This window comes from Cervus elaphus, chromosome 8 (genome assembly GCF_910594005.1).
Source record: "Cervus elaphus chromosome 8, mCerEla1.1, whole genome shotgun sequence".
Classification (NCBI taxonomy): Eukaryota; Metazoa; Chordata; class Mammalia; order Artiodactyla; family Cervidae; genus Cervus; species Cervus elaphus.
In genome coordinates this window covers 27,648,297-27,671,446 of record NC_057822.1, presented here as the reverse complement: position 1 = coordinate 27,671,446, position 23,150 = coordinate 27,648,297, and the positions used below count along the sequence as shown (strand labels likewise).

Sequence of the window (23,150 nt, the reverse complement as noted above, 5' to 3'; positions counted from 1 at the left end):
TGTGTGCTAAGTTGCTTCAATCATGTCTGACTCTTTGTGACCCTATGGACCATAGCCCACCAGGCTCCTCTGTCCATGGGATTTTCCAGGCAAGAATACTGGAGTGGGTTGCCATTTCCTTCTCCAGGGGATCTTCCTGACCTGGGGATCAAATTCATGTCTCTTACGTCTCCTGGAGATGGGGCTAACCTGAGCTCTAGTTTCTGCTATTCTCTAATATTCTGAGTTTCCACCCAGAAAGCCCCAAGTTGATCTCCTGCCCTAGGTAACTCATTATTTCTGGTCCACTGCAGACTTTTCTTAGCCCCGCCCACTCCTCTTCCAGTCCTCACCAGTCCTGGGGGGTTGGGAGGGGTGGGGGGTGGTGCTGGAGCTCAGACGGCTTAATTTCTGAATCCTCTCCCACCTGTGATGGCCAGGCTGCGGCACCAGGGGTTGTGTGACTGAGCAACGGACACCGTGTACCCAGAGACCTGGATACCTGTGTGGGGCTACCAGTGGGCCCCTCCTCTGCAGGCACCTCCTCCCCTGCCTGGGCCCAGGCCCAGCGCCTGCCTGCTGCCCGGTAACCAAGTCAACAGACCTGCCCTCCTGGGGCCGTTTCTAACAACATTCCCCCCCACTGAGAGCAGGCCAGAGAGTATAAGGAGGCCAGCAGGCTCTGTGTCCCACACAGACCTGTCCCCGCCTTCTGTCTTGCAGCAGACGACCCCAGCTAGTCCCAGGCAGGCAGCATGGTAAGCAGAGGTGGGGGCTGAGGATGCAAATGAGGGTCCCTTGTGTCCAGGGGTTGGTGGGCTACAGTGTGGAGGCAGGTGAGGTAGGGGAGAGGGAAAGAGACTTGCAGATGGGTGTGTGCCCCCCCCAAATGTGCTAGTATGTGGGGGCCTGTTCGGGGGGTGGAGAGAGACAGGTGATGGTAACTAGGACCTGGGTAAGAGCGTCAGCAGTTGCTGAAGGGCTTTGAATTTAGAGGTAGGGAGAGCGGGGTGAGTAGGACACAAGTAGAAAGTACAGGCAATTTCCTCTAAACCTGGGCTCCTGCTGGCCTCTGGTTCCAGCTCCCAGCTGTAAGGACCCATCCTCCTAGGCTGTCCTTTCCCTGAGCCTTGATCTGACTCCTCATTTCAGCTCTGTACCAGGGGGGAGAGTAAGAGGGGGTGGGAGGGTGCTGTGTGGGGGAGTGGGGCTTATTTGGTATCTTTTACCCAAACCTGCCCCCCAGGCAGGACAGAAGAGCAGTTAGAAGTGTGGTTGGAGCCAGGCTGTCCCTTCTCTGAATATTCCTGGTTTTGCTCATGACCTTGAGCAAGTTGTTTGACTCCTCTGAGAGTCAGTAAAATAAGGTAATAAAAATACCTACCTAAGGGGGCCGTTATGAAGATTAAATGAGATAGTGTGTGAAGCATTTAGCACAGTGCCTGGCACCTAATCAGTGCTTAACATGTGGAATTAAGTACCCGAATGACAAAGCCTGCAGAGTATGAAATTATAGTATTTTCACCGACAAGGAAAGGCAATGGGAGCAGCCGCCTTGAAGCAACTCTGTCCACGTCCCAGAGGGATAGGGGTTTGAGGCCAAGTCTGTGTGACTCCAGGGCCTGGGTTCTGTGCCCACACCCAGAGTGAGGGGCATTGTTTCCAGAGTCTCAGGCATTCTCCACCTCAGCTGTGGGGGCCAGGTCAGTGTCTGGCTCTGTGCATGGGACCTGGGCAGGCTCTGAGATACAGCAGCAGGCATTGGCCTTGCTGGGTGATTGGTGAGCTGAGTCAGCCCTCTCTCATGGACCTGGGGATTTCTGGAGTCCTTTGTCCCTGAACCCCTCCCAGCTTAATTCATTATTTTCTCTTTTTAAATTTTTCTTTCTTTCTTTCTGTCTGTGCTGGGTCTTTGTTGCTATGCAAGCTTTCTCTAGTTGTGGCAAGCGAGGGCTACTCTCTAGTTGCAGGGTGTGGGCTTCTTGTCATGGTAGCTTCTCTTGTTGTGGAGCACAGGCTCTAGGGCGCCCTAGAGTTGCAGGCTTCAGTAGTTGCAGGTCGAGAGCTCAGTAGTTGCGGCTCCTAGGCTCTAGAGCATAGGCTCAGTAGTTGTGGCACATGGGCTGAGTTGCTCTGCGGCATGTGGGATCTTCCCGGATAAGGAATCGAACCTGTGTCTCCTGCATTGGCAGGCAGATTCTTCACCACTAAGCCACCAGGGAAGTTCCTGTGACTTTCTCTTACTATGACTTCCGGGGTTGGGTGATGGAGGAATGGATAAGCGGATCCAATAGAAATATGGCCTGCCCTAGTCTCTGTTGTGCAGTGAGCCAGGCAACTTACATTCTTTCATCTGCAGAGTAATTCTAGGAGGGGGCTCTTATTATTGTCATTTCTCAGGGAAGATGCCCTCAGAATATTGAAGACTCTTGCTTGAGGCAAGTGGGGAAGTAATGGGGCTGGGATACAGATGGTCACTGTATTAATCCCAGTTATCCAAAAAAATCACAAGAAGTTAAGGCCCTTGCGTCATATTTACAAAGTCAGAGAAGTGTTAAATTTGTGGAGAAAGCATCCTCTTTAAAAAAAACTCTGAAATATTTCAGATATGCAAAAAGGTATAAAGGATAATATGATGAACACCTGCTACCCAGCTTAAGCAATGGAATCCTCTGACTGCATTCACTTCCCTCCTCTACCAAACAAAACCGTTATTCCAAATTGGGTGTTAATATTTCCTTTGCTTTTTTTTTAATTTTTGTAACACATTCCAAGAATATATAGCCAACATAAAAATGTATCTGTAAATGATGCATACAAGTTGAAGATTTACATAAATAGTATCATTCCTCTTAATTTACTTTTTTTCTGGTAAGAATTTTTTGGGGTAAGATTCTTCCTTGTATTCACCCACACCCACTTCTGAATCATTCTTTATCCATTTTCTCCTGTTGTGGGCCTTCTAATTGGCTTCTGTCGCTATGGTGCTGTGACAGTTCCTGCACCTGTTTTCTTGTGTACCTGTGTGAGAATTTCTCTAGAGCAAGAGCATCTTCAGCTTTTCTGATATTGCCAAATCACTTTCCAAGACAGATGCATCACTGTGGGCTTCTAGCAGCAGTGTGAGAATTCTCATGTCTCCACAACTGCCACATGATTAAACCTTAAAGCTTGGGGAAATTTGGTGGATGTGCTTGAGTTTTCTGTTTTTTTTTTTTTTTTTTTTTTTTATGGCCATACAATGGAACTGGCAGGATCTTAGTTCCCCAACACGGACTGAACCCTGACCCTCATCAGTGAAAGTACAGAGTCCTAATTACCGGATGGCCAGGGAATTCCCTCGTTTTGTTGTTAAGGTCTGCCATAAACACTTCTCAAGGGGAGCAGGGAGAAACACTCTGGGATCCCACTTCCCACACTGTCACATATCTTATCATGTGAAAGTCTCCCTTTCCTAGACAGTGAGCTTCTTAAGCACAGGGACCAGGTGTTAAGTGTTATGAATTTCCAGTACCTGCAAAATGTCAGGCACATAATGGAGGCTCAATACAAGATGAAGCAAGTGAGTCAAGTCTCTCTGATGCTCATGGGACTCCCCAGAGCAGAGACCTTTCTCTTTTCTAGGACCAAGCAGGTTACGCCAGTCCTGCTTCAGGGGCAAGAGTTCTTTGACCACCAGCCTTGAACCATGTGAGGAACAACTTTCTTCCCAGACTCTCTTCACTCCAGAACGCACACCCAAGGGGAAAGAACAGCACACACACATCCATTCCAGGCCCATGTTCCCCTTCTTCACTGGCATTTCTAACTATAAAGTGAATCCAGAGTTCTTTCTGCTCTTATAAACTTCCTCCTAGTCTCTGAGCCCTAAAACCTCACTTGTTTCTTGCTTTCCTTATTAATGGACGCTACGTTATTTCTGGACGTGAGTGGGTTGACTATCATGCTCTGGCAGACTCATCTGAGCCCTTCAGTGTTCCTCAAGATGCTTAGTCACTGAGCAGGACTCTATAATCTTAGAAATGGTCACATCTTCTGCTTCCCCTGAGGGTTTTATCCCCATCCCACACCCCCCGGGAGATGGGGCAAAGTCTAGGAACTTCTGCTCCCAGCTGGAGAACCACTCAAGGAAGGAAGGCAGGAATCGTGTCCAGGCATGATACCCTTCTCTCTGCCCTTTGCCCACTCAGCGTGAGTGCATCTCAGTCCACGTGGGGCAGGCCGGTGTGCAGATTGGCAATGCCTGCTGGGAGCTCTACTGCTTGGAACATGGGATCCAACCAGATGGGCAGATGCCCAGTGACAAGACCATCGGGGGAGGGGACGACTCCTTCAACACCTTCTTTAGTGAAACTGGGGCTGGAAAACATGTGCCCCGGGCAGTGTTTGTGGATCTGGAGCCCACTGTGATCGGTGAGTGATGATCAGGCCCTGTCATGCCTTGTCCCAGGTACCCCAGCAAGTCCTTCTCCATAACTGGAGAGCCCTGGAGTTGTAGTTCCCAGTTGCTGCAGCCAATCAGAACTCCAGATCTGCTATCACTCAGCTCCAGAGTCTCAAGGTCACCGCACATCCCTTTCCTTTTTATTGACGTACCCTTAAAGTCAAGAGCAATAGCAATTGCCTGAATGGGCCTGGTGACCCCACCCCTTCTGTGTACCCTGGGGCTCTGGGAGCCGGGCTGCAAGGGGAGGGGCACCTAAAGTTCTGTCTATTGCAGATGAGGTTCGGACGGGCACGTACCGCCAGCTCTTCCATCCAGAGCAGCTCATCACTGGCAAAGAGGATGCTGCCAATAACTATGCCCGAGGCCATTACACCATTGGAAAAGAGCTCATTGACCTGGTGCTGGACCGGATTCGGAAGCTGGTGAGAGAAGAGTTGAGGACTGGGGAAGTGGGAATTTGCATTCCTGTCGTGAAGTGATCTGGAGGCCAGATGAGGAAGGGCAGCTTCCATCCTTGGGAGAGTCTCCCAGACAAGAATTAAACACACAGGATCAGGGCTAGTGAGGAGGGGAGGCAGAGGGTGGGTTCCAGCCCAGAGCTGGGTGTCCTCTTTATCTCCTACAGTAACTGGCCTGATGCTGTGCAGAGTGGCCACCAATCAGTAGGCTGCCTGGCCAAGCTATGAACACCCATAAGCAGTCCCAGATTGTCCACCTGTATTGTAGGGATGTGGACAGAAGGCCCTGTGAAAAACAGGGATCCAAACAACACTGGCCCAAGGCTCTCTGATCAACTTGGGCCTCCAGCAAGGATGTGGACCAGGTTTCTGGGTTGTTGATCTCAGTAAAGAAGCCTTCCAGAGACAACAGAAGTTAGATCGGGAGGGGGGCATGGGTAGGAAACCAGGTGGAATTGGCAAGTTGTGATAATAAATGACCGTTGGCACAGGAGTCAAGAGAAATGTCTGTGGAAGGTCTCGGGAGGTTTGAGAGAGGAGGAGGGGCAAGGAGAGGAGAGTGGGACCACCATATCAGAGCCTATTTTTTGCCCTTGGAAAAGTCTTACAAGGATTTTATGAAACTTTTGGGGAAATCGCAAACAGCACAAGCTGGTTCTTTGCTGTTGGTCAGCAGTGCTTCAGATCCCATGTTTCTCTTCGCTCTAGGCTGACCAGTGCACAGGACTCCAAGGGTTCCTCATCTTCCACAGCTTTGGAGGGGGCACCGGCTCTGGCTTCACCTCACTGCTGATGGAGCGGCTCTCTGTTGATTATGGCAAGAAATCCAAGCTGGAGTTCTCCATCTACCCAGCCCCTCAGGTGTCCACGGCCGTGGTCGAGCCCTACAACTCCATCCTGACCACCCACACCACCCTGGAGCACTCAGATTGTGCCTTCATGGTGGACAACGAGGCCATCTATGACATCTGTCGCCGCAACCTGGACATCGAGCGCCCGACTTACACCAACCTCAACCGCCTCATCGGCCAGATCGTCTCCTCCATCACAGCCTCCCTGCGCTTTGACGGCGCCCTCAACGTGGACCTGACGGAGTTCCAGACCAACCTGGTGCCCTACCCTCGCATCCACTTCCCCCTGGCCACCTATGCACCAGTCATCTCTGCAGAGAAGGCCTACCACGAGCAGCTGTCGGTGGCAGAGATCACCAACGCCTGCTTTGAGCCTGCCAACCAGATGGTGAAGTGTGATCCCCGCCACGGCAAGTACATGGCCTGCTGCCTGCTGTACCGTGGAGATGTGGTGCCCAAGGACGTCAACGCTGCCATCGCTACCATCAAGACCAAGCGCACCATCCAGTTCGTGGACTGGTGCCCCACGGGCTTCAAGGTTGGTATCAACTACCAGCCCCCCACTGTGGTGCCCGGGGGTGACCTGGCCAAGGTGCAGCGTGCCGTGTGCATGCTGAGCAACACGACCGCCATCGCTGAGGCCTGGGCCCGCCTGGACCACAAGTTCGACCTGATGTATGCCAAGAGGGCATTTGTGCACTGGTACGTGGGCGAGGGCATGGAGGAGGGAGAGTTCTCCGAGGCCCGGGAGGATATGGCTGCCCTGGAGAAGGATTACGAGGAAGTGGGCATGGATAGTGTGGAGGGGGAGGGAGAAGAGGAGGAGGGGGACGAATACTAACAGAATCCTTTGTGTCTGTCCTAAATAAAGTGCTGTGGCCTCATTGTCTCCCAAATGTCTTTTTCTCTTGGGAAAACCACTGGGGGTGGGTTCCTTCATAAGAGATAAGAAGGCTAGTATCTTAGACTGGGTTCCCCAGAAAGCAGATCTGACTTCAGATTTCATTCCAGGGAGCAGAATGAGTGCTGTGGTGGGTAAAGCAGAGAAGGAGGGAGAATTCATCCTGGAGAGGATGTAGCGGGATAAATGGCATCTTAGAAACATTCCTTGGGAGATTGGGCAGGAGATGAGGTGAGGGTGGGGAATTTCTACACTGGCTCCTTTCTCGCCTTGGTTAAACCTTTCCTGCATCAAGCATTAACTTGCCTGTACTTCCAGGTTGCACACACTTTGGCTGCAGGGTCAACAGGGAAGCCCTGGGGGCAGGAGGTGAGGCGCTGTGAAGTTGTGAAGCTGGTCTGAGCCACTCAGGGCTGCAACAAGAGCCTGGTTGAGGCCAGGGGATTTGACATGGTGTCTGATAGAGCTGGTGCTCACTAGCGCCCCTCCTGTCCTCTTCAGGCAGGAGGTTTGAGTGAAGAGAGGTAGAGAGTCCAGAAGCTGGCATTAACGCAGAATGATGGCACAGCAGCAGCAACCGAGGAGCAATGGCTGGGGGTCAAGGGGGAGCCTACTTCCCTGAAATCACCATCACATTCATCACTTTTCGATAAAGACAAACTACTTGTCTTCAAACCTATGCCACAAGCACAACTTCCAACTGGACGGCTGCCCTAAAATCCTTGTGGGTAGATTTTCTGTAACGCCTTCTGGGCTAGAGGGATGGTTTGACCACTGGAGGTCTAGAACTAGGGCAGTCCCCACCCCCACTCCAGCCGCAGAGACGCAGTGCCTGGTGTTGTCCTTGGCACTGTCCGCCCTGCAGCCTCCCTTTCCCAGGCCTGGATGCTGGCAAGGAAATCCCAAAATCAGCAAAGCCAGGAAGCTGCGATCACCCTTAGGGCTGGAAGAGTCAAGGTATGAGATGGTGATGCCAGTTTGGAGCTGAGATCACCAGGTGAGAGCTGGAACCACAGCAGAGCTACCCAGAGGGAGCAGGGGGGCGGGGAGGGGTGTTTGTCGGGGTCTTCCTGGTGGACTGAGACGGTAAAGAATCCACCTGCAATGCAGGAGACACGGGTTTGATCCCTGGGTCAGGAAGATACCCTGGAGAAGGGAATAACTACCCACTCCAGTATTCTTGCCTGGAGAGTTCCATGGACAGAAGAGCCTGGCAGGCTACAATCCATGGGGTTGCAAAGAGTAGGGCATGACTGAGCAAATAACACTATACTATACCAGAGCCATGCAGGAGACACAGCATCACCTGAGTCCCTTTCTGATTTTGAGAGAAGGAGAAATAAACTGGCTTCGCCTTTCCTTACACCCTCAATCTCCAGCCAGTGGGAACCACTGGCTGAACCAAGACAGACACTAGTTGGTAAGAGAGGACCGAGGGAAAAGGGGGTGCAGCCTGTGAGATACAAAGCAGGGCAGGAAAGGTGGGTGATTCTCAGAACGAGGTGAATAAAACACGTACCTCCACACACTTGCATCTGGGCCTAGCCCAGGAGGCCACTCAGGTAAAACTGGAAAGGGAGTGACTCCTCCCCTTCCCTATATGGTTCCCCTCACCTGTCCCTGTCACTCTTGTCTCTTGTCTTGATAATTATTTTGTAATTAGAGGATGGAGCGGCGGCACCATGATGGTGAGAAGTTCAGAGGAGAAAACAGGCACACCCAGGCCGACAGCTTCCTCCCTCTATTTTGCAATGATTTGCTCAGAGACAGAAAGGATTCTCAGTGCCGCTCTGAGGATTTCAGCTGACAGGTAAGCTCTGTCCTGGGAAGACAGAGGCCTGCAACTGTGTGTATACTTGTGCGACGGGCTTCGGAGAATCATTTAATTATTCTGAAACCCATTTTGGCTGAATAGCTAGCTCAGCTATATCCTCCAACCTGTTTTTATTGATTTTTTTTCTCCTCTAAAAGGGCTGAATTTCAAGTCTCTATCCTGTGTCTTTCTATCAACTGGATTCAAACTTGGGGAAGGAAGAGGGATTATTTGAGGAGCTTTTAAAACCCCAGAAAAATTGCTGTTGTTTATTAAGCACCTACTATATACTAAGCCCTACATTCATACTACCCTCTTGTTTTTTTAATTAATAAATTTTTATTGGCCGCCCCTCAAGGCTTACGGGGTCTTAGTTCCCTGACCAGGGATCAAACCTGTGCCCCTGCAGTAGAAGCATGGAATTCTAACCATGGGATCACCAGGGAACGCCCATACTCCCTTCTTTAATCCTGAGGTAAATGTAATTTACCCACTGGACTGGAAGGTCCCTGGGAACAAGGCCTATTCTTCCTTCAGCATCCAGAATGCTGCCTGACACATATTAGATTCTCAAATCTGTTTAATGAATGCCTCTTTTATAGATGTGGTGACAGAGGCTTGGAGAAGTCACGTGACTTGCACAAGGCTACTCAGTGAGGAAGTGGAGTGGGGATTGAAACCCGGGTCAGTCTGGCCCAAACTGCTGCCTTCTCTTCCTCGGTGTTCTCTCCTCCAGCCTGCAGTAGATTGGGGTACCCCTCCAGACGTCACCTCGTCTAGACCTGCCGGGTCCCCGGTGCCCAGACGGTGACTAAGTTGCCTCAAAGGCAGGGAGAGGGTGACGCTTGACACACCCCTGCCCAGGCACTGTGGGAGAGGGCGTAGGGGGGGCCGGTGCAGGGACCCAGCTGCTGGGGCTGAACAAGGGCCAAGGCCTTTGTCTCTGGGGCCAAGCTTCAAACGTTCCCCACAACTGACCTCCAATAGGTGAGGGAAGGCCCTGAGAAAGGTGAGGTCTTCACCTGCCAACATGGCTGGGCATCCACAGAGGTGGCCAGGCTCCCCTCCTGATGGTTGTACCAGCTAGCCCACTCTGGGCAGTTGGAGGACCACCTCCTTTCGGATCCGGTGAGGCCTCCCAGTTAGTAATTCTGTGGGCAAGCCCTGGCAGGCCTAGGTTGGACTGGGTGTGGGTGTGGGAGGTGGCAACCCAGATCTCCATGGGGTAGCTGGAAGCGCCCATCCAGCCCGGCTCCTGAGGACTTCCTCAGTGTTGGGGAATGCTTTCATCCCGGAGGCTTCTAAAGCCAGGGTACAATTACCTCCTGCGTGCAGACACAAGAGCCAGAGCCCCAACTTTGGATTCCACCCAACACATTTCCTCCCTCGCCTCTGATGTGTCAGGAACATGCCTACCTCCAAAGCTGCATTCCCTTCTAGCCTCCCGCCCCCTGCTTGCCTCACTGTTCCCATTCCTTCCAGTTTAGGTCACAGTCACCCAGAACCTGTCCAGCTCTGAGACCTCTCCTTCCTCTAGAGTCTCTCTCTTCCATCTCTATCACTCATTCGATACTTGGCCTGGACCGCCTTGTAGCGTAGCACTCAGCTTCTTTCTGATATCCCATTTCCCTAACTAGATTTTAAAAGATTACATGTGTATTTGACCAGTTATTATGTACACACACTTCAGAATTCAAAAGGTACCAAAGAGATTTACAAATAGCAAAAATAAGTCCCCTTCATTTATTCCCCTCTTGGCAGCCATCATTGTTCGTGGTTTTTGTTATTATAGTATTTCCTTCCAGACTGCTGAGGTGTGCACACTAATGTATACTAATGTGTGCACACATTTAAATATACTTTGCTCTACATGTTGTTTTTTCACTTAATAACATAGCATTACATATAGATATGCCTCATTCTTTTTGGTGACAATATAGTACTCCATAGTGCACTGTATCATTGCTTATTTAACCAGTCTGCTATTAATGATGTAGTATTTAGGTTATTTCTAATTCTTTGCTATTGAAAAGAATGCTGCAACACTTGCACATACTTCTTTGCATATATGTACAACTACAGATTACTATAATTGGCATTACTGGGTCAAAGGGCACACACCTTTAATGTTGATATATACCTCATATTGCTCTCTTTAAAACTTATATCCAGGCAGTGTCAGGATATTCACCGCTTCATCCGCCACCGATCTCCCTTCACATCGGCCATCCAGGCTCGGGGGCCCTGCGTCCTGGGAGTTTCTCCTGGCTCCTGCGCGGCGCGGGCTGAGCCGACATGGGCGCCCACCAGTACATGCAGGAGCTGTGGAGGAAGAAGCAGTCGGACGTGATGCGCTTCCTCCTGCGGGTGCGCTGCTGGCGCTACCGCCAGCTCTCGGCGCTGCACCGCGCCCCGTGCCCCACCAGGCCCGACAAGGCGCGCAGGCTGGGCTACAAGGCCAAGCAAAGCTATGTAATATAAGGGATCCGTGTGCGCCGCGGGGGCCGCAAACGCCCCGTTCCTAAGGGTGCCACCTACGGCAAGCCTGTCCACCATGGTGTCAACCAGCTCAAGTTTGCTCGAAGCCTGCAGTCGGTTGCGGAGGACCGCGCTGGCCGCCACTGTGGGGCCCTGAGGGTCCTGAATTCCTACTGGGTTGGTGAAGATTCTACATACAAATTCTTTGAGGTTATCCTCATTGATCCATTCCATAAAGCTATCAGAAGAAACCCTGACACCCAGTGGATCACCAAACCAGTCCACAAGCACAGGGAGATGCGGGGGGCTGACGTCTGCAGGCAGAAGGAGCCGCGGCCTGGGCAAGGGCCACAAGTTCCACCACACTATAGATGGCTCTCGTCGTGCGGCTTGGAGAAGGCGCAATACTCTCCAGCTCCACCGCTACCGCTAATATATCTAATGTTTGTAAAGTTCTTATCTAATAAACAATTTAGGACGTTCTTGTCTGAAAAAACAAAATTAAAAAAATAAAAGTTATATCCAGGGGCGGGGTAGAGGGAGCGGGGGAAAGAGGAGGGGAGGGTCGGGGGAAGGGGTTAGGTGTCTATTGAGTAGATGGCAGTGGGGCACGAAGAGAGTGGAGGTCCTGGTGCCAAGCGGGTCAACGCTGCATTGGGCCTAGAGCGGGCAAGCGATTCCGAAGCTAAGGTAGCAAACTTTGCGAGTAAGAGTTGGCCGCTGAGATCCAGAGGGCAGCTGGGGGCGAAGCCCCGGCCTAGGCCCCCGGAGATGTCTGGCTGCGGAGCTTGTACTTGAGGTGCGGCGGGCGCGCGAATCTTTAGCTCATCGCTCATCTCCGCTCAAAGAGGCTCATCGTTTTCCTCTTTGTAGAGTGGAAATTGGAGTAGCTACTAAATGTATTATAGGTAGTCCTCCAGAAATGACTGGGAGATGTTTCAGTCATAGCAACTTCTGTTTGGTTTTGAAAGTTGTTAACAAAGCATAGTTGATGTTTTTAAATTAAACACAACTACGATTTGTATCTTGAAACTTTTTTGGCATTTGAATAAAACAAAAGGATTAAATGAAAAATAAATAAATAAATAAAAGTTATATCCAAATTATCCCTCCCACTACCAAAGGCTCACAGCCTTGCCCATATAACATACACTTTTTGATCTGCATCAATCATCTGAGAAGTGAAAGTATTTTCTTGCAGCTTTCCTTTATAATTCTCTTACTATGAATGAGATTGAAGTTTTTCATATTTAAAAGCCACTAGTTTCTCTTCTGTGAACTGTCTTTTCTGTGCCCTTTGCCCATTTAAAAATTACATTGCTTGTCTTTGCTCATAAGTTTGTTGGAATCCTTTGTGAACAAAGGAAATTAACCCTTTGCTTGCTAATGCGTTCCACATAATTTCCCTCAGCTGTCATTTGTCTGTGCCCCAACAAGGTTTTCATCTTCCTCGGTACAGGGACTGAAACTTAAATCTCTTTATATTCCTAGTCTTAACATAAAACCACACACATGGTAAGTGCTAGACAAAAGTCTGTTGAGATAAGAGAAGTAAAAAGAAAGAGATTTGAAAGACTTTGGAGTGACCTAAACTAACCAAGAAAAGCTATGACAAACCTAGACAGCATGTTAAAAAGCAGAGACATTACTTTGCCAACAAAGGTCTGTCTAGTCGAAGTTGGACTATAAAGAAAGCTGAGCACCGAAGAACTGATGCTTTTGAACTGTGGAGAAGACTCTTGAGAGTCTGTTGGACTGCAAGGAGATCAAACCAGTTAATCCTAAAGGAAATCAGTCCTGAATATTCACTGGAAGGACTGATGCTGAAGCTGACACTCTAATACTTCGGCCACCTGATTCGAAGAACTGACTCATTGGAAAAGACCCTGATGCTGGGAAAGATTGAAGGCAGGACGAGAAGGGGAGGACAGAGGATGAGATGGTTGGATGGCATCACCGACTCCATGGACTTGAGTTTGAGCAAGCTCCAGGAGTTGGTGATGGACAGGAAAGCCTGGCATGCTGCAGTCCATGGGGTCGCAAAGAGTCAGACACGACTGAGTGACTGAACTGATTGAAACTAATCGATTCATTCCTCTTACAGCAAGGTCAGTCAAGACTGGAAACAGCAGAAACTCTGGAAAAAATAAAAAAAAACAACAACAGGAAATCATCCCCCCAATCCCACCCCCACCCAACACACACACACACACACACACACACACACACGCACATACACATAACTGGAGAGATACTGGGTAGCATACAGAATCGATACAAGGGCTGTCAAACAAGACTCTGCAAACAGGTAGGCATCAAGGGAAGCTGGACAGTCCTTCCCACAGTCAAGGTCAGGGCACGGGACAGGCTGCCTAAAAGACCTCTGTCCCCTCCATGCACTGCAGAGAGGCCTCCTCCCACCCAGGCATTGAGGTTGACATTCCCTCCTCCAGACACTAGAGGCCACTGCTGGCTCTGCTGCTACCGCTGGAGAAATGAATTCTCAACTGCCCCTGCTTCTCTGTGACTTGTTCCAGATTCGAGTCCCAGCTGGCCCTCCCGACTGGCAGAGTGTCTGGCTTTTGCCTGCACCCTTGGAGCCAGGGAGTCTGGGAGAGCAAGGGTCGGGTTTTGTGGCAGGTAGTGGCCTGCTTCCCATCAAAGCCGACACAGTGGGAATTCGCCAGGTGTAGGTAGGTAGGAGGCTCAGAGACTGTGAGCAGCCAGGAAAACTGGACAAATGCACTCCAGGCTCTGCTTTCATGTCTGGCTCAAGCCCTTCTCTTTGATGAAAGCATTTCTGGGTCACCCAGCCTAAAATACTGGATTCACATAACCATTATTGTTCAGCCTGTCATGATGCCAGAGTTTTTGTACTAAAGAGCCTGTGCTGTGTGCTTAGTTGTGTCTGACTCTTTGCGACCCCATGGACTGTAACCTGCCAGCTCCTCTGTCTATGGAATTTTCCAGGCACGAATACTGGAGTGGGTTGCCATTTCCTACTCCAGAGGATCTTCCCAACCCAGGGATCGAACCTGCATCTCTTGTGTCTCCTGCATTTGAAGGCGGATTCTTTCCCACTTGCACCGCCTATTCACTATACCTCATGTTACTTTGAAAGAGCCCTAGGCATTACCTGTATTTAGGGAGAAAAAAAACAAGTCCTTAGAGGTTTTCCTGTCACACTGTAGCACCAGGTTGTAAACCCAGGTCTGTCTGTTTCCAAAGCCTTGGGGTTTCCCAGTGGTCTATACTGCTGGGCTGGTATCTTAGGTTGGAGTTCTGTGAAGTTAGGGACTGGACCACAGTCTTCTTTTTACATCCTGGCAGTTCTACAATATATACGATGCTCAATTAATGTTTGTGGATTGGCCTGGAGAGCAAGCAGAAGCCAGTTCTAGAAGGTTCTCTCAATTTCCCATGAGGCCATGGGCTAGAAATCACTTTAAAGTGGAAGAGGTCTACTCAGGATCAGTTTGGAAAGAAAAACTTCGAATCTAGGGAATTTCCTTTCTTCTCCGCCCCGCCCCCAGTGTCAAAATTAACAACATGTTCCCATCTGTTCATTATTTAATCATCCAATGGATTATTTTTGAATCCCACTAACTGTCCTTAATACTCTAGTGAGAGGAAAAAAAAAAAAAAAAAAGGACATAATCTCTGCCCTCCGAAATTGACATCCTAGTGGGGGAGGTGAATGTCAGTCAAGTAAACAAATAAATGCTAATCTGTATCTCTGACCAGTGTAAGGAAAGATGCCAAGAACAGCTATGAGAGGCAGATCTGACCTACTCAGGGAAATCGGGCGGCCTCTTTTGACGATGGGGCTGGAGCAGGGATCTGAAGAAAGGGGAGGATTTAGGCCCCGAGGGAAGTTTGTGAGCCCTTGAGATGGCGATTTTCCCCGGGTCATCGAGCCTGTCTGTAGGAAGGCCACAGAAGGGCCAGAGGCTGGGCGGCTTTTTGTTGGCGAATGCGTCACGCCTGAATGGAACCTGCCGCTGTCTCCCAGGTCCCATCTGGGGATGACGTTGTCCTGGTGCAAGCCCAAAATAGCCGGCTCCGCCTCCATCTCCCGGCAGCCCCTGCAGCAGCACGCCCCCCAGTCCACCCCCCAGGTGACAGGCCGAGCCGGCCTCCTCTGGGTCTCTAGTAGTTTCCGTGCCGCTGACGCACGCTTGCGCGCACAGCTGGGCCGGCCGCGTCCTACGCAGCAGCCGCGAGCCCGGCAGCCGGTGCCAGACGGTTCCCGGAGGGGGGCAGGGGCGGGGCGCTGCAGGAGGCCAGGGACTCCCGGCGGAGGAGGTGCGGGCGGGGGGCCCCGGCCAGGCTGGGGGGCCCTTGGCGTTTGCGGGCTGCGATAGGGCGCCACGGCTCTGAGTCCCGAGATAGCCGGTGGCACCCGCCTGCCAGGGCCGATAAGGCTGCCGGAGGGAGTCTAGTCACCGGCCGCGAGGAGAGCCAGCGGGCTCTGCTGCCCCCTGCGGGGGTCTCCAGCCCCAGGGAGGGGCTGGCTCTCGGTTCTTTCGGGTCTGACTCTACCTTCTCTACCCCGCAGCCCCCAAGGAGGCCCGCCTGACGACTAACGAGTTGCCATGGCATCCTACTACGAGATCCTAGACGTACCGCGAAGTGCGTCCGCTGATGACATCAAAAAGGCGTAAGTGCCTCCGCCGTGCATCAGAAAGCCACTCACCCCACCCCACCCCACCACCACCACCCTGGGGCCCTTCAGAGGCAGTGCGGGGAGACCCAGGTCCTTAGAAAGGACTGGGGTGGGGTGGGAGGCTTCCTCAGAGAGTGACCCCCTGTAGGGAGGAAGGAAACCCCTGGATGAGTGGGGGAAATGTGTAGCGAGTTCTGTTTACGAGCTGCAGTGTGGGCTCTTTTTCCAGTGCACCCTCCCATCCTTTCCCTCAGTCTTCACTCCTACCGCATCCCCCAGCCTCTTAAGTGTGGGCTTTCTGAACATGCAGTGCAGACATGCTCAAGCATTGAGACCAGGAGGGACCAGCGGCCCCTGTACCCTCCATGGACACATGTACCTACTGTCCTTTGCAACCCGACCAAGCTAGCCCCTGGGAGGGGTTAGGGCTGGGACTTTCTCACCCTCCGGTTATCATCTGCTGATACAAGTATGTAGTCCTAGCACTGGCTGCGGAGGGGAGAGAGAGGGACTCCATTAAAACACTGCTGCAGAGGCAGCCCTAGCAGCTGGGACTGACCCGGATCTGAGTGGTGGACGGGCTATGGTGGGCTAACAGGAAATGGGTCATTGTGTTCCCTGGTGGGAAGTGCCTGCCTTTGTCCCCTGACCCTCCCCTCTGAACCCACTTCCTGCAGGTATAGGAAGAAGGCATTACAGTGGCACCCAGACAAGAACCCAGATAATAAAGAGTTTGCTGAGAAGAAATTCAAGGAGGTGGCCGAGGCGTATGAAGTGCTGTCCGACAGTAAGGGCCAGGGTCAGGGGTCAGGGCAGGCCAGCACCTGTCACTCCCACTTCATGCCCATCACATTGCTTCCCAAAGCCACGCTGCCACCACCCTCGTCGCCTCCATGCCTCTTTCAACCTGGCAATTAAGTGCTCCTCTCTCACAGGGACTCTGGAATTCTTTGTTTCAATTCAAAGGAGCACCTACTGTGTGCCAAGCACCCTTTTATTCTTCCCCAGATTCCGTCTCAGTGTCTGTTCCCCAGGGTCTGGTAGTTGGTCCTAACAAGGGGAAGGAAGCAAGGCAGGGAACCAAGGTGTGCTGAGCCTCCTCTGAACCGGGCCTTAGGGCGTGTAATCTCCATGAGTCTTCATAGCCATTCTTCAAGACAGGATTTATCATCCCATTTGTCAGGCAAGAAAACTGAGGCTGAGAGAAGTGAGGTAACTTGCTCAAGGAATATGACTCCAGGTCTTTCATTCATTAATTCAAAAAATAGTCACTGAATGCTTAAGGTACCAGACTCTTGTTGGGCAGAGGAACAATGAAGGACAAACAGGCTATGTCCTTGTCCTGATGGGTTTATCACAGTCTGGTCAGGAAAGATGGACATTAACCAAGTAAATGCAGAGACAAGGTTATTCTAAAGGAATAATAGGGTGATGTGATAGGAAACAGGGAATCACAGGCACCAACTTTTGTTAGGTAGTCACGGAAGGTCTCTCTGTGACATTTAAGTTAAAGCCCTGATTAATGATAACACAGTAATTAATCATTAGTTAACATTTATGAAGCACTGAGTATCAGGGACTGTGCTAGGTAGTTTAGGTGGATTATCTCATTTAATCCTTGCAGCTATGAGGTCGGTGCTATTATTGTGTCCATTTTACAGATGGGAAGGATCCCCTGTGTGAAGGGCTGAGCTGCTGCTAAAACCATGACCGTGTTCATGTCCCCTGTTCACCCTCCTGCCCCCCAAGTGTCAGTCTCTGGACAGTTTTCAGAGGGGCCTAGCCTGGAAGTTGGGGGGGGGTCGTCATCCCAGAGGGAGGGAGAAATGATCCAGTCTCTCTTTTCAGAGCATAAGCGTGAGATCTACGACCTCTATGGCCGGGAAGGGCTGACTGGGGCAGGTAGGTGGAGCGGGGACACCCCGGGACAGAAGTGGGTCAGGGAGGAGCAGGGAGGCCAGTCTCCTGCAGTGGATTCTTGCTCTCACTCCCGGCTCCTGCAGTCTCCAAGCCTCGGGTGGGGTCTCCTCACTCAGGGCAGGGTGCCTGCCCTAAGCCCTCTCCCCATCCTGCCTTTCTTCTAGGAACTGGCCCGTCTCGTGCAGAAGCTGGTAGTGGCGGGCCTGGTTTCACCTTCACCTTCCGCAGCCCAGAGGAGGTCTTCCGGGAGTTCTTCGGGAGCGGAGACCCTTTTGCAGAGCTCTTTGGTGAGTGGACTTGGTGGGCGTCTGACGAGCTGGACTCCTCCCTCCAGGCCCACCCTCCATCAGCCGGGAGGCCTTAGGCAGGAGGCTGAGAGGGAAACAGAATTCCACAGACAGAAGACTTTGTGGGGGTGGATCCAAGTGAGCGCTTGGACAAAACCTCACACATGCCAGAACCCGCGTGACCCTATAGTGACACTTCAGAGACTCGCCTTACGTAAATGATAACAACAGTAATTCATTGTTAAACCTCCACAGTGACAGTCATGCAAGCAAGACTCAGAACATCATGGGACAGTGATAATGCCATTACAGACAACAGCAGACGCCACCTATTTGAATGGTTAAATGACCCCTGGGAGATAGATAACTTTATCCACACTTAGAGATGAGAGAACTGAGGCACATTCCAGTAACTTGCTTAGAGTCACACAGCAGATGGCAGAGCAGAGACTTGTGTCTGCCTGACATCACACCAGGCTTATGCCTAAAACTGAAGGAGATGTTCCTTTGCTCCCCACCTCCCCGGCCCCTTCCTTTATTTACAGTGGCCACAATTGACCAGGGAACTTTTTCATGTATAATACTAAAGAGGAATTTGATTTATACATCAGTCCAAGCTAAAATGTACCCAGTTGCTTAGCAGCTTGTATTTCAAGATGTAAGATTAAGCAGGGTTCAGGGTCTCCTTTGGTGGTCCAGTGGCTAAGACTCCATGGTCCCAATGCAGGGGACTAGGGTTCAATCCCTGGTCAGGGAACTAGATCCCACATGCCATAACTTACACCCAGTGTAGACAAACAAATAAAATCTTAAAAAAAAAGCAGGGTTCACACATTCTGGGGGGCAGGGGGGGATCTTTTCACCAGATGATGGTTCATCTGCTTACTCATTGCAGATGACCTGGGCCCCTTCTCAGAGCTTCAGAACCGGGGTTCCCGACACTCGGGCCCTTTCTTCACCTTCTCTTCCTCCTTCCCTGGGCACTCTGGTAAGTGCCATTCTTTCCCATGCCTGCAAGCGTTTGGAGTCCTGGAGCCCCTCACCTCAGCTCGTTGTTCTCCCACGCCTTCTCTCTCATGTCTCCAGAGCCCTGCCTCACAGAGGTTCCCGGCCCTTTGTGAGCACAGCCTGCCTGCCGGGTGCAGCCTGTCTAATGCCCCCTCCTCCCCCACCCCCTTGTCCCGATGCCAGATTTCTCCTCCTCGTCTTTCTCCTTCAGTCCTGGGGCTGGTGCTTTTCGTTCCATCTCTACATCCACCACCTTTGTCCAAGGACGCCGCATCACCACACGCAGGTGAGGGCTTCTTCTGGGACCATGCCGGGGCTGGGGGGTGAAGCGGCGGTGGGGGTGCTGCAGACAACTCGAGAGGCAGCTCCCTGAGGGCAGAGCCCAGTCCGTCCTGTCCAATGCAGCCTGGAGCCCAGACGGACTCCCGCAGGATTCAGGCCTGCCCGCCCAGTAAACTGTGCTGTCTCCCACAGGATCATGGAGAACGGGCAGGAGCGGGTAGAAGTGGAGGAGGATGGACAGCTGAAGTCCGTCACAATCAATGGTGAGGAACGGCCCAGCCACCGATCCCTGGCAGGAAGCCCGAGGCCCCAGAGCCCCCTCCCCAACCTGCTCCTCTCTGAACTCCCCTGGGCCAGGGAGGCCAGACTGGCAGGATTGGAGATGGTGATCCGGGGGAAGGGGAGGGGGCCGGGACACAGAATGGTGGGCTCTCAGAGGGCCCGCTAGTCACCATTGTCATGAGTTGGGATGCCTGGAGTTTGCAGAGCATGTGACTATTTTTAAAGCCCTTGCACACACACCACCATATCCCCAATATTCTTACAAGAACCATGGGAAAGCAGGGCAGTTTGCACTTGCCCTACTTTTCATTTGCAGAGACGGAGCCTCAGCATAGCTAAATGGTCCTAACTCCCGGGTAGCCCCAGGCCCGAGGCTTTGACCTACTTAGTGAAGGGTGAAGACAGGAATGAAACTACAGGATGCAGGGTTCCTGGGGCTGACCTCTTCTTCCCACAATGCCATGCGGTACAGGATGGTCACCCTTTGGTGCCCGCTGACTCTGGGAGCTCTGTGTGCTAATAAGGGCACTTGGCAAGCTGTCTTATTTAATCACTGGAACCATTTGACAGTGTAGGCACTCTTTGTCATTCCCATTTTATGGATGAGGAAAGGGAGGCTTAGGGAGGTTGAGTAATTTGCCCAAAGAGACAGCTTGTATCTGCTGAAGCTGAAAAACTGGCCATGCTCATCATCATGCTAGGTTTCAAAATGCATGCACCCCCACTTCCAAAGGAGGGGCTGAGAGTGGCCAGAATGCATGAGTCTCCCTGGCAGACTTCCCGAGGCCTGGATCAAAGGGCCTCATGGTGGCCGTGACCCCTGTAGGTATCCCGGACGACCTGGCCCTGGGCTTGGAGCTGAGCCGCCGTGAGCAGCAGCAGTCTGTCACCTCCAGGTCAGGGGCCACGCAGGTCCGGCAGACCCCTGTGTCACGACCCCCCGACGGCAGCCTCTCTGAGGAGGACGAGGACCTGCAGCTTGCCATGGCTTACAGCCTGTCAGAGATGGAGGCAGCTGGGAAGAAACCGGCAGGTGGGCGGGGGGCACAGCGACGACGGCAGGGGCAGCCCAAGGCCCAGAACCACGATCCGGGAGTGCGGGAGCCCCATGAGGGTGCAAGGGGTGACACAGCCAAACCCAGCCCCTCTCCGGAGGAGAAGGCCGCTCGCTGCCTCATCCTCTGATCATCAGGCCCAGCCCACCCGATTCAGGGGGACCGGGAGTCCTGGTCAGAGAAGGGCATGGCCTGAGGTGCAGGAGCCCCTCTCCACCTCGGCGCTCCCTCCCAGGTCCACCCCTCCCTCCAGCGTGGATTTGCTGTGCTCAGCCCACGGCTGATAGGTCCCTGGTGAAGTCCAGGGTGGGGGACCTCAGGGCAGCGGGAGGGCCTGAGGAGCCAGGATGAACTTAATTCTAATTAGACGGGGAGTTTCTAAGGGGCATTAGTGGCTTGGGTCCGGCCTTTCACGCCCAGGCCTTCTGCCACCTGTGTTGCTGAATGATGTCAAGGAAGGAGGACTTGGCCTGAGGTTCTCTGAGCCAGAGTGGGCAGCCACAGCTCTCCTGGTCGGCTGCAGACACCCCCACCCCGGTTTCCGCGCAGTGTTGAGCTCTGACGTCTCTGTTGCTTCCCTCCTGGTGCTGCTGCTCCTCCCTCGCATTCTTCTCTCTGCAATTCCCCGCGGGCTACATCGCTTGCTTTCACTGCCTGCTGCCTGGCTGGGACTCCCTTCTTCCTTTTCCCCAGAAGGCCTCTTTGTGGCGAGGAAGATGCTGTGGCCCGTAGGGCCATAAGGTCTTCCGGGGAGGCTAGCTGGGTGGGGCGGGAGCCTCTCGGCCCGTCCAGATTCAGAACCGGAGCCTACTCCTCCTCCCTTCCTCTTGCTGCCTCAGCCTGCCCCCAGCCTCCGGACTAGCCAGAGGTGAGGCCGGCTAACCCTGGAGAGGGGGGATAGGGCCAGGGTGCCCCAGGAGGGAGGCCTAGGAGGGACCACACCCCGTCCTCCCGCACCATGCATCAGGGCTCAGGGAGAGGCCACAGGGCTAGCCCAGGGCTGCATGCTTAGCTCTGCCCTCCACGGCTTGCGGCTGATCCTCTCTCCTGTCACCCCACCCCCGCTCTCTCCCCAGATGTGTTCTGAGCTGGATGTCCGGGACCCAGAGTTGCTGCACAGTTCCAACAGGACAGCGCCCAACCCTGTGCACTGGGAGGGGACCCTCCATCCCTCTCCCTCACCTGTGCTGAGCATAGAGCCGGGCCTGGGCGGTGGGCGGGGGCCGGGTGGGAGGTAGGCTTAGCCTGTAAAGGCTTCCCAGGGTGTTTGGTGTTGTTTCCTGGGGACTACAAGTCCCAGAATGCAACGCACCTCGCCTTTCTGTTAGATCATGCTTGGGGGAAGTGGTGCGCAGTTAACGGAGCTGTGCATCTTGGGATATGTAGTTCCAGCTCTGGTCGGCCTGTTAACTCGTGAGATGGGGACATCTTGTCATTTGATTTGTCCCTGGCAGGGGTGGCAAGAATGTGGATGAAGGGGGAATGGTCTGAGCTTCATTTCCTCTGATACCTCTTGCTAGCGCTGGGGTTAGAGTGTACAAATCAAGGCCCTGAGGCATCTGGGAGAGGTTCTTTTCCTGTGGGCAGTCCTAGGGTCTGAGAATGATCCAGGGCAGATTGGCTGAGCAGGGTGTGGTCTCAAGAGGGCTGATGGGCGTGGGTTGGTGAGAGCTTGGAAGGTGGAAGGCCACTCTAGTGCTCAGGGGTGTGTGTGTGGGTGTGTGTGTGACTGGAATCAGCGTGTGATGGGTGCTCCAGGCATGCTGCTGCTTGTGTGGCTCCTTTGGCCTCTGACCCTGCTGCCCATTCCTTCTCTCCAACACCACAGAAGCTGCCTCTCCTCCTCCCTCCCTGGGGAGCCCAGTGGCCGGGGAGGGAAGTGGTGGAGCCGGGGTGTTGCCAGCCCCTGCGCCGTTGAGTCCCAGTGACCTATCAAAGCCAGCTGGGCTGAGCTCAGACCAAGAGGGAAACACTGGAAGTCAATAAAGCTGAGTTTCGAGAGCTTGGTGGTGTGCTGTGTCCTCTGTGCTTCCTTCCCACTGGCCAACCCTGTGGGGCCAGCGGGTGACACACCTCCCTTTATTTCTCAGGCATCCAGAGGTCACACGCCTTCCCAGCTGACAGCAGAAGCCCCTTCTTTGACCAGGCGGCCCTCCCCTAATATGGTGTGGAATCCCAGGCCGTGCGCACATGCCTCACCTCTGGGGGCCCCACAGCGGGCTTTCACAGGCAGCTATTGTTCTCCGAATGCAGGACCCCACCACCCAACTACTGCAGGGTCTGCAAGCACAGCTAGGACCAGATCTGACTGGACTGAAAGCTGAGGCCAACAGAAAGCCAGGAACACGTGGTGAAACACCTCTAAAAACCTCCTCCCGAGGCCCAGAGACTCAGCACCCCCTCCACAGGTCCTCTTAGCTTATGGCTAGCATCCAGTGGCAGAAGCCTGCCTCTCTCACATGGAGTGGCATAAGTCTGCCCCACACAGGGTCCAGGGCCCAGGGAGGTGAAAACTAGGTACCTCCCCCATCCTGTCTCTCCAGACCTGCAGAGATGCCCTCCCAGCCACAGGACAAGCACTTTTTCATCCTCGTGCAGGTCAGTGTTGCTCGCCTCCGACTCTCTCTTCCATTCGGGGGTAAGCACTGGGCTTCATCTTCAATGGCCAAAGGACCTATTTGTATTTTTCCTCAAAACAAGGAAGCAGCATGCCCTGAAAGGAA

The 23,150-nt window shown here is 52.8% G+C and overlaps 2 protein-coding genes and 1 pseudogene across 5 annotated transcripts; all 3 read left to right on the top strand.

Moving 5' to 3' along the window:
• Positions 1–619: 619 nt before the first annotated feature.
• On the top strand, positions 620–6,627 carry LOC122698655 (tubulin alpha-1D chain). The gene is made up of 4 exons (XM_043909958.1): positions 620–737; positions 4,170–4,392; positions 4,700–4,848; positions 5,593–6,627. Exons 1-4 carry the CDS (start codon positions 735–737, stop codon positions 6,574–6,576), a joined length of 1,359 nt encoding a protein of 452 aa, XP_043765893.1. The 5' UTR covers positions 620–734; the 3' UTR covers positions 6,577–6,627.
• Positions 6,628–10,635: 4,008 nt separating this feature from the next.
• On the top strand, positions 10,636–11,442 carry LOC122698654 (annotated as a pseudogene).
• A 3,602-nt stretch (positions 11,443–15,044) lies between these two features.
• Positions 15,045–22,428, top strand: DNAJB2 (DnaJ heat shock protein family (Hsp40) member B2). 4 transcript variants are annotated; one of them, XM_043909956.1, is made up of 10 exons: positions 15,045–15,232; positions 15,486–15,587; positions 16,271–16,380; positions 17,442–17,495; positions 17,678–17,800; positions 18,696–18,788; positions 18,992–19,094; positions 19,283–19,353; positions 20,199–20,405; positions 21,504–22,428. In XM_043909956.1, exons 2-10 carry the CDS (start codon positions 15,523–15,525, stop codon positions 21,512–21,514), a joined length of 837 nt encoding a protein of 278 aa, XP_043765891.1. In that variant the 5' UTR covers positions 15,045–15,232; positions 15,486–15,522; the 3' UTR covers positions 21,515–22,428. The 4 variants fall into 4 exon arrangements, with proteins under 4 accessions (XP_043765891.1, XP_043765889.1, XP_043765890.1 ...); XM_043909954.1 differs by having other exon boundaries at positions 20,199–22,428; XM_043909957.1 differs by lacking the exon at positions 18,696–18,788 and having other exon boundaries at positions 15,063–15,232.
• The last annotated feature ends 722 nt before the right edge of the window (positions 22,429–23,150 follow it).

What these genes read in the sequence shown, in the direction of transcription:
- LOC122698655 (XM_043909958.1), top strand. An exon ending in TCTGGAGCCCACTGTGATCG is followed by an intron (nt 4,393 to 4,699) that starts GTGAGTGATGAT and finishes TGTCTATTGCAG; the next exon opens with ATGAGGTTCGGACGGGCACG. An exon ending in TGGACCGGATTCGGAAGCTG is followed by an intron (nt 4,849 to 5,592) that starts GTGAGAGAAGAG and finishes TCTTCGCTCTAG; the next exon opens with GCTGACCAGTGCACAGGACT.
- DNAJB2 (XM_043909954.1), top strand. Translation starts at nt 15,523, where the DNA reads ATGGCATCCTACTACGAGATCCTAGACGTACCGCGAAGTGCGTCCGCT. An exon ending in CGCCGCATCACCACACGCAG is followed by an intron (nt 19,095 to 19,282) that starts GTGAGGGCTTCT and finishes TGTCTCCCACAG; the next exon opens with GATCATGGAGAACGGGCAGG. An exon ending in GAAGTCCGTCACAATCAATG is followed by an intron (nt 19,354 to 20,198) that starts GTGAGGAACGGC and finishes TGACCCCTGTAG; the next exon opens with GTATCCCGGACGACCTGGCC.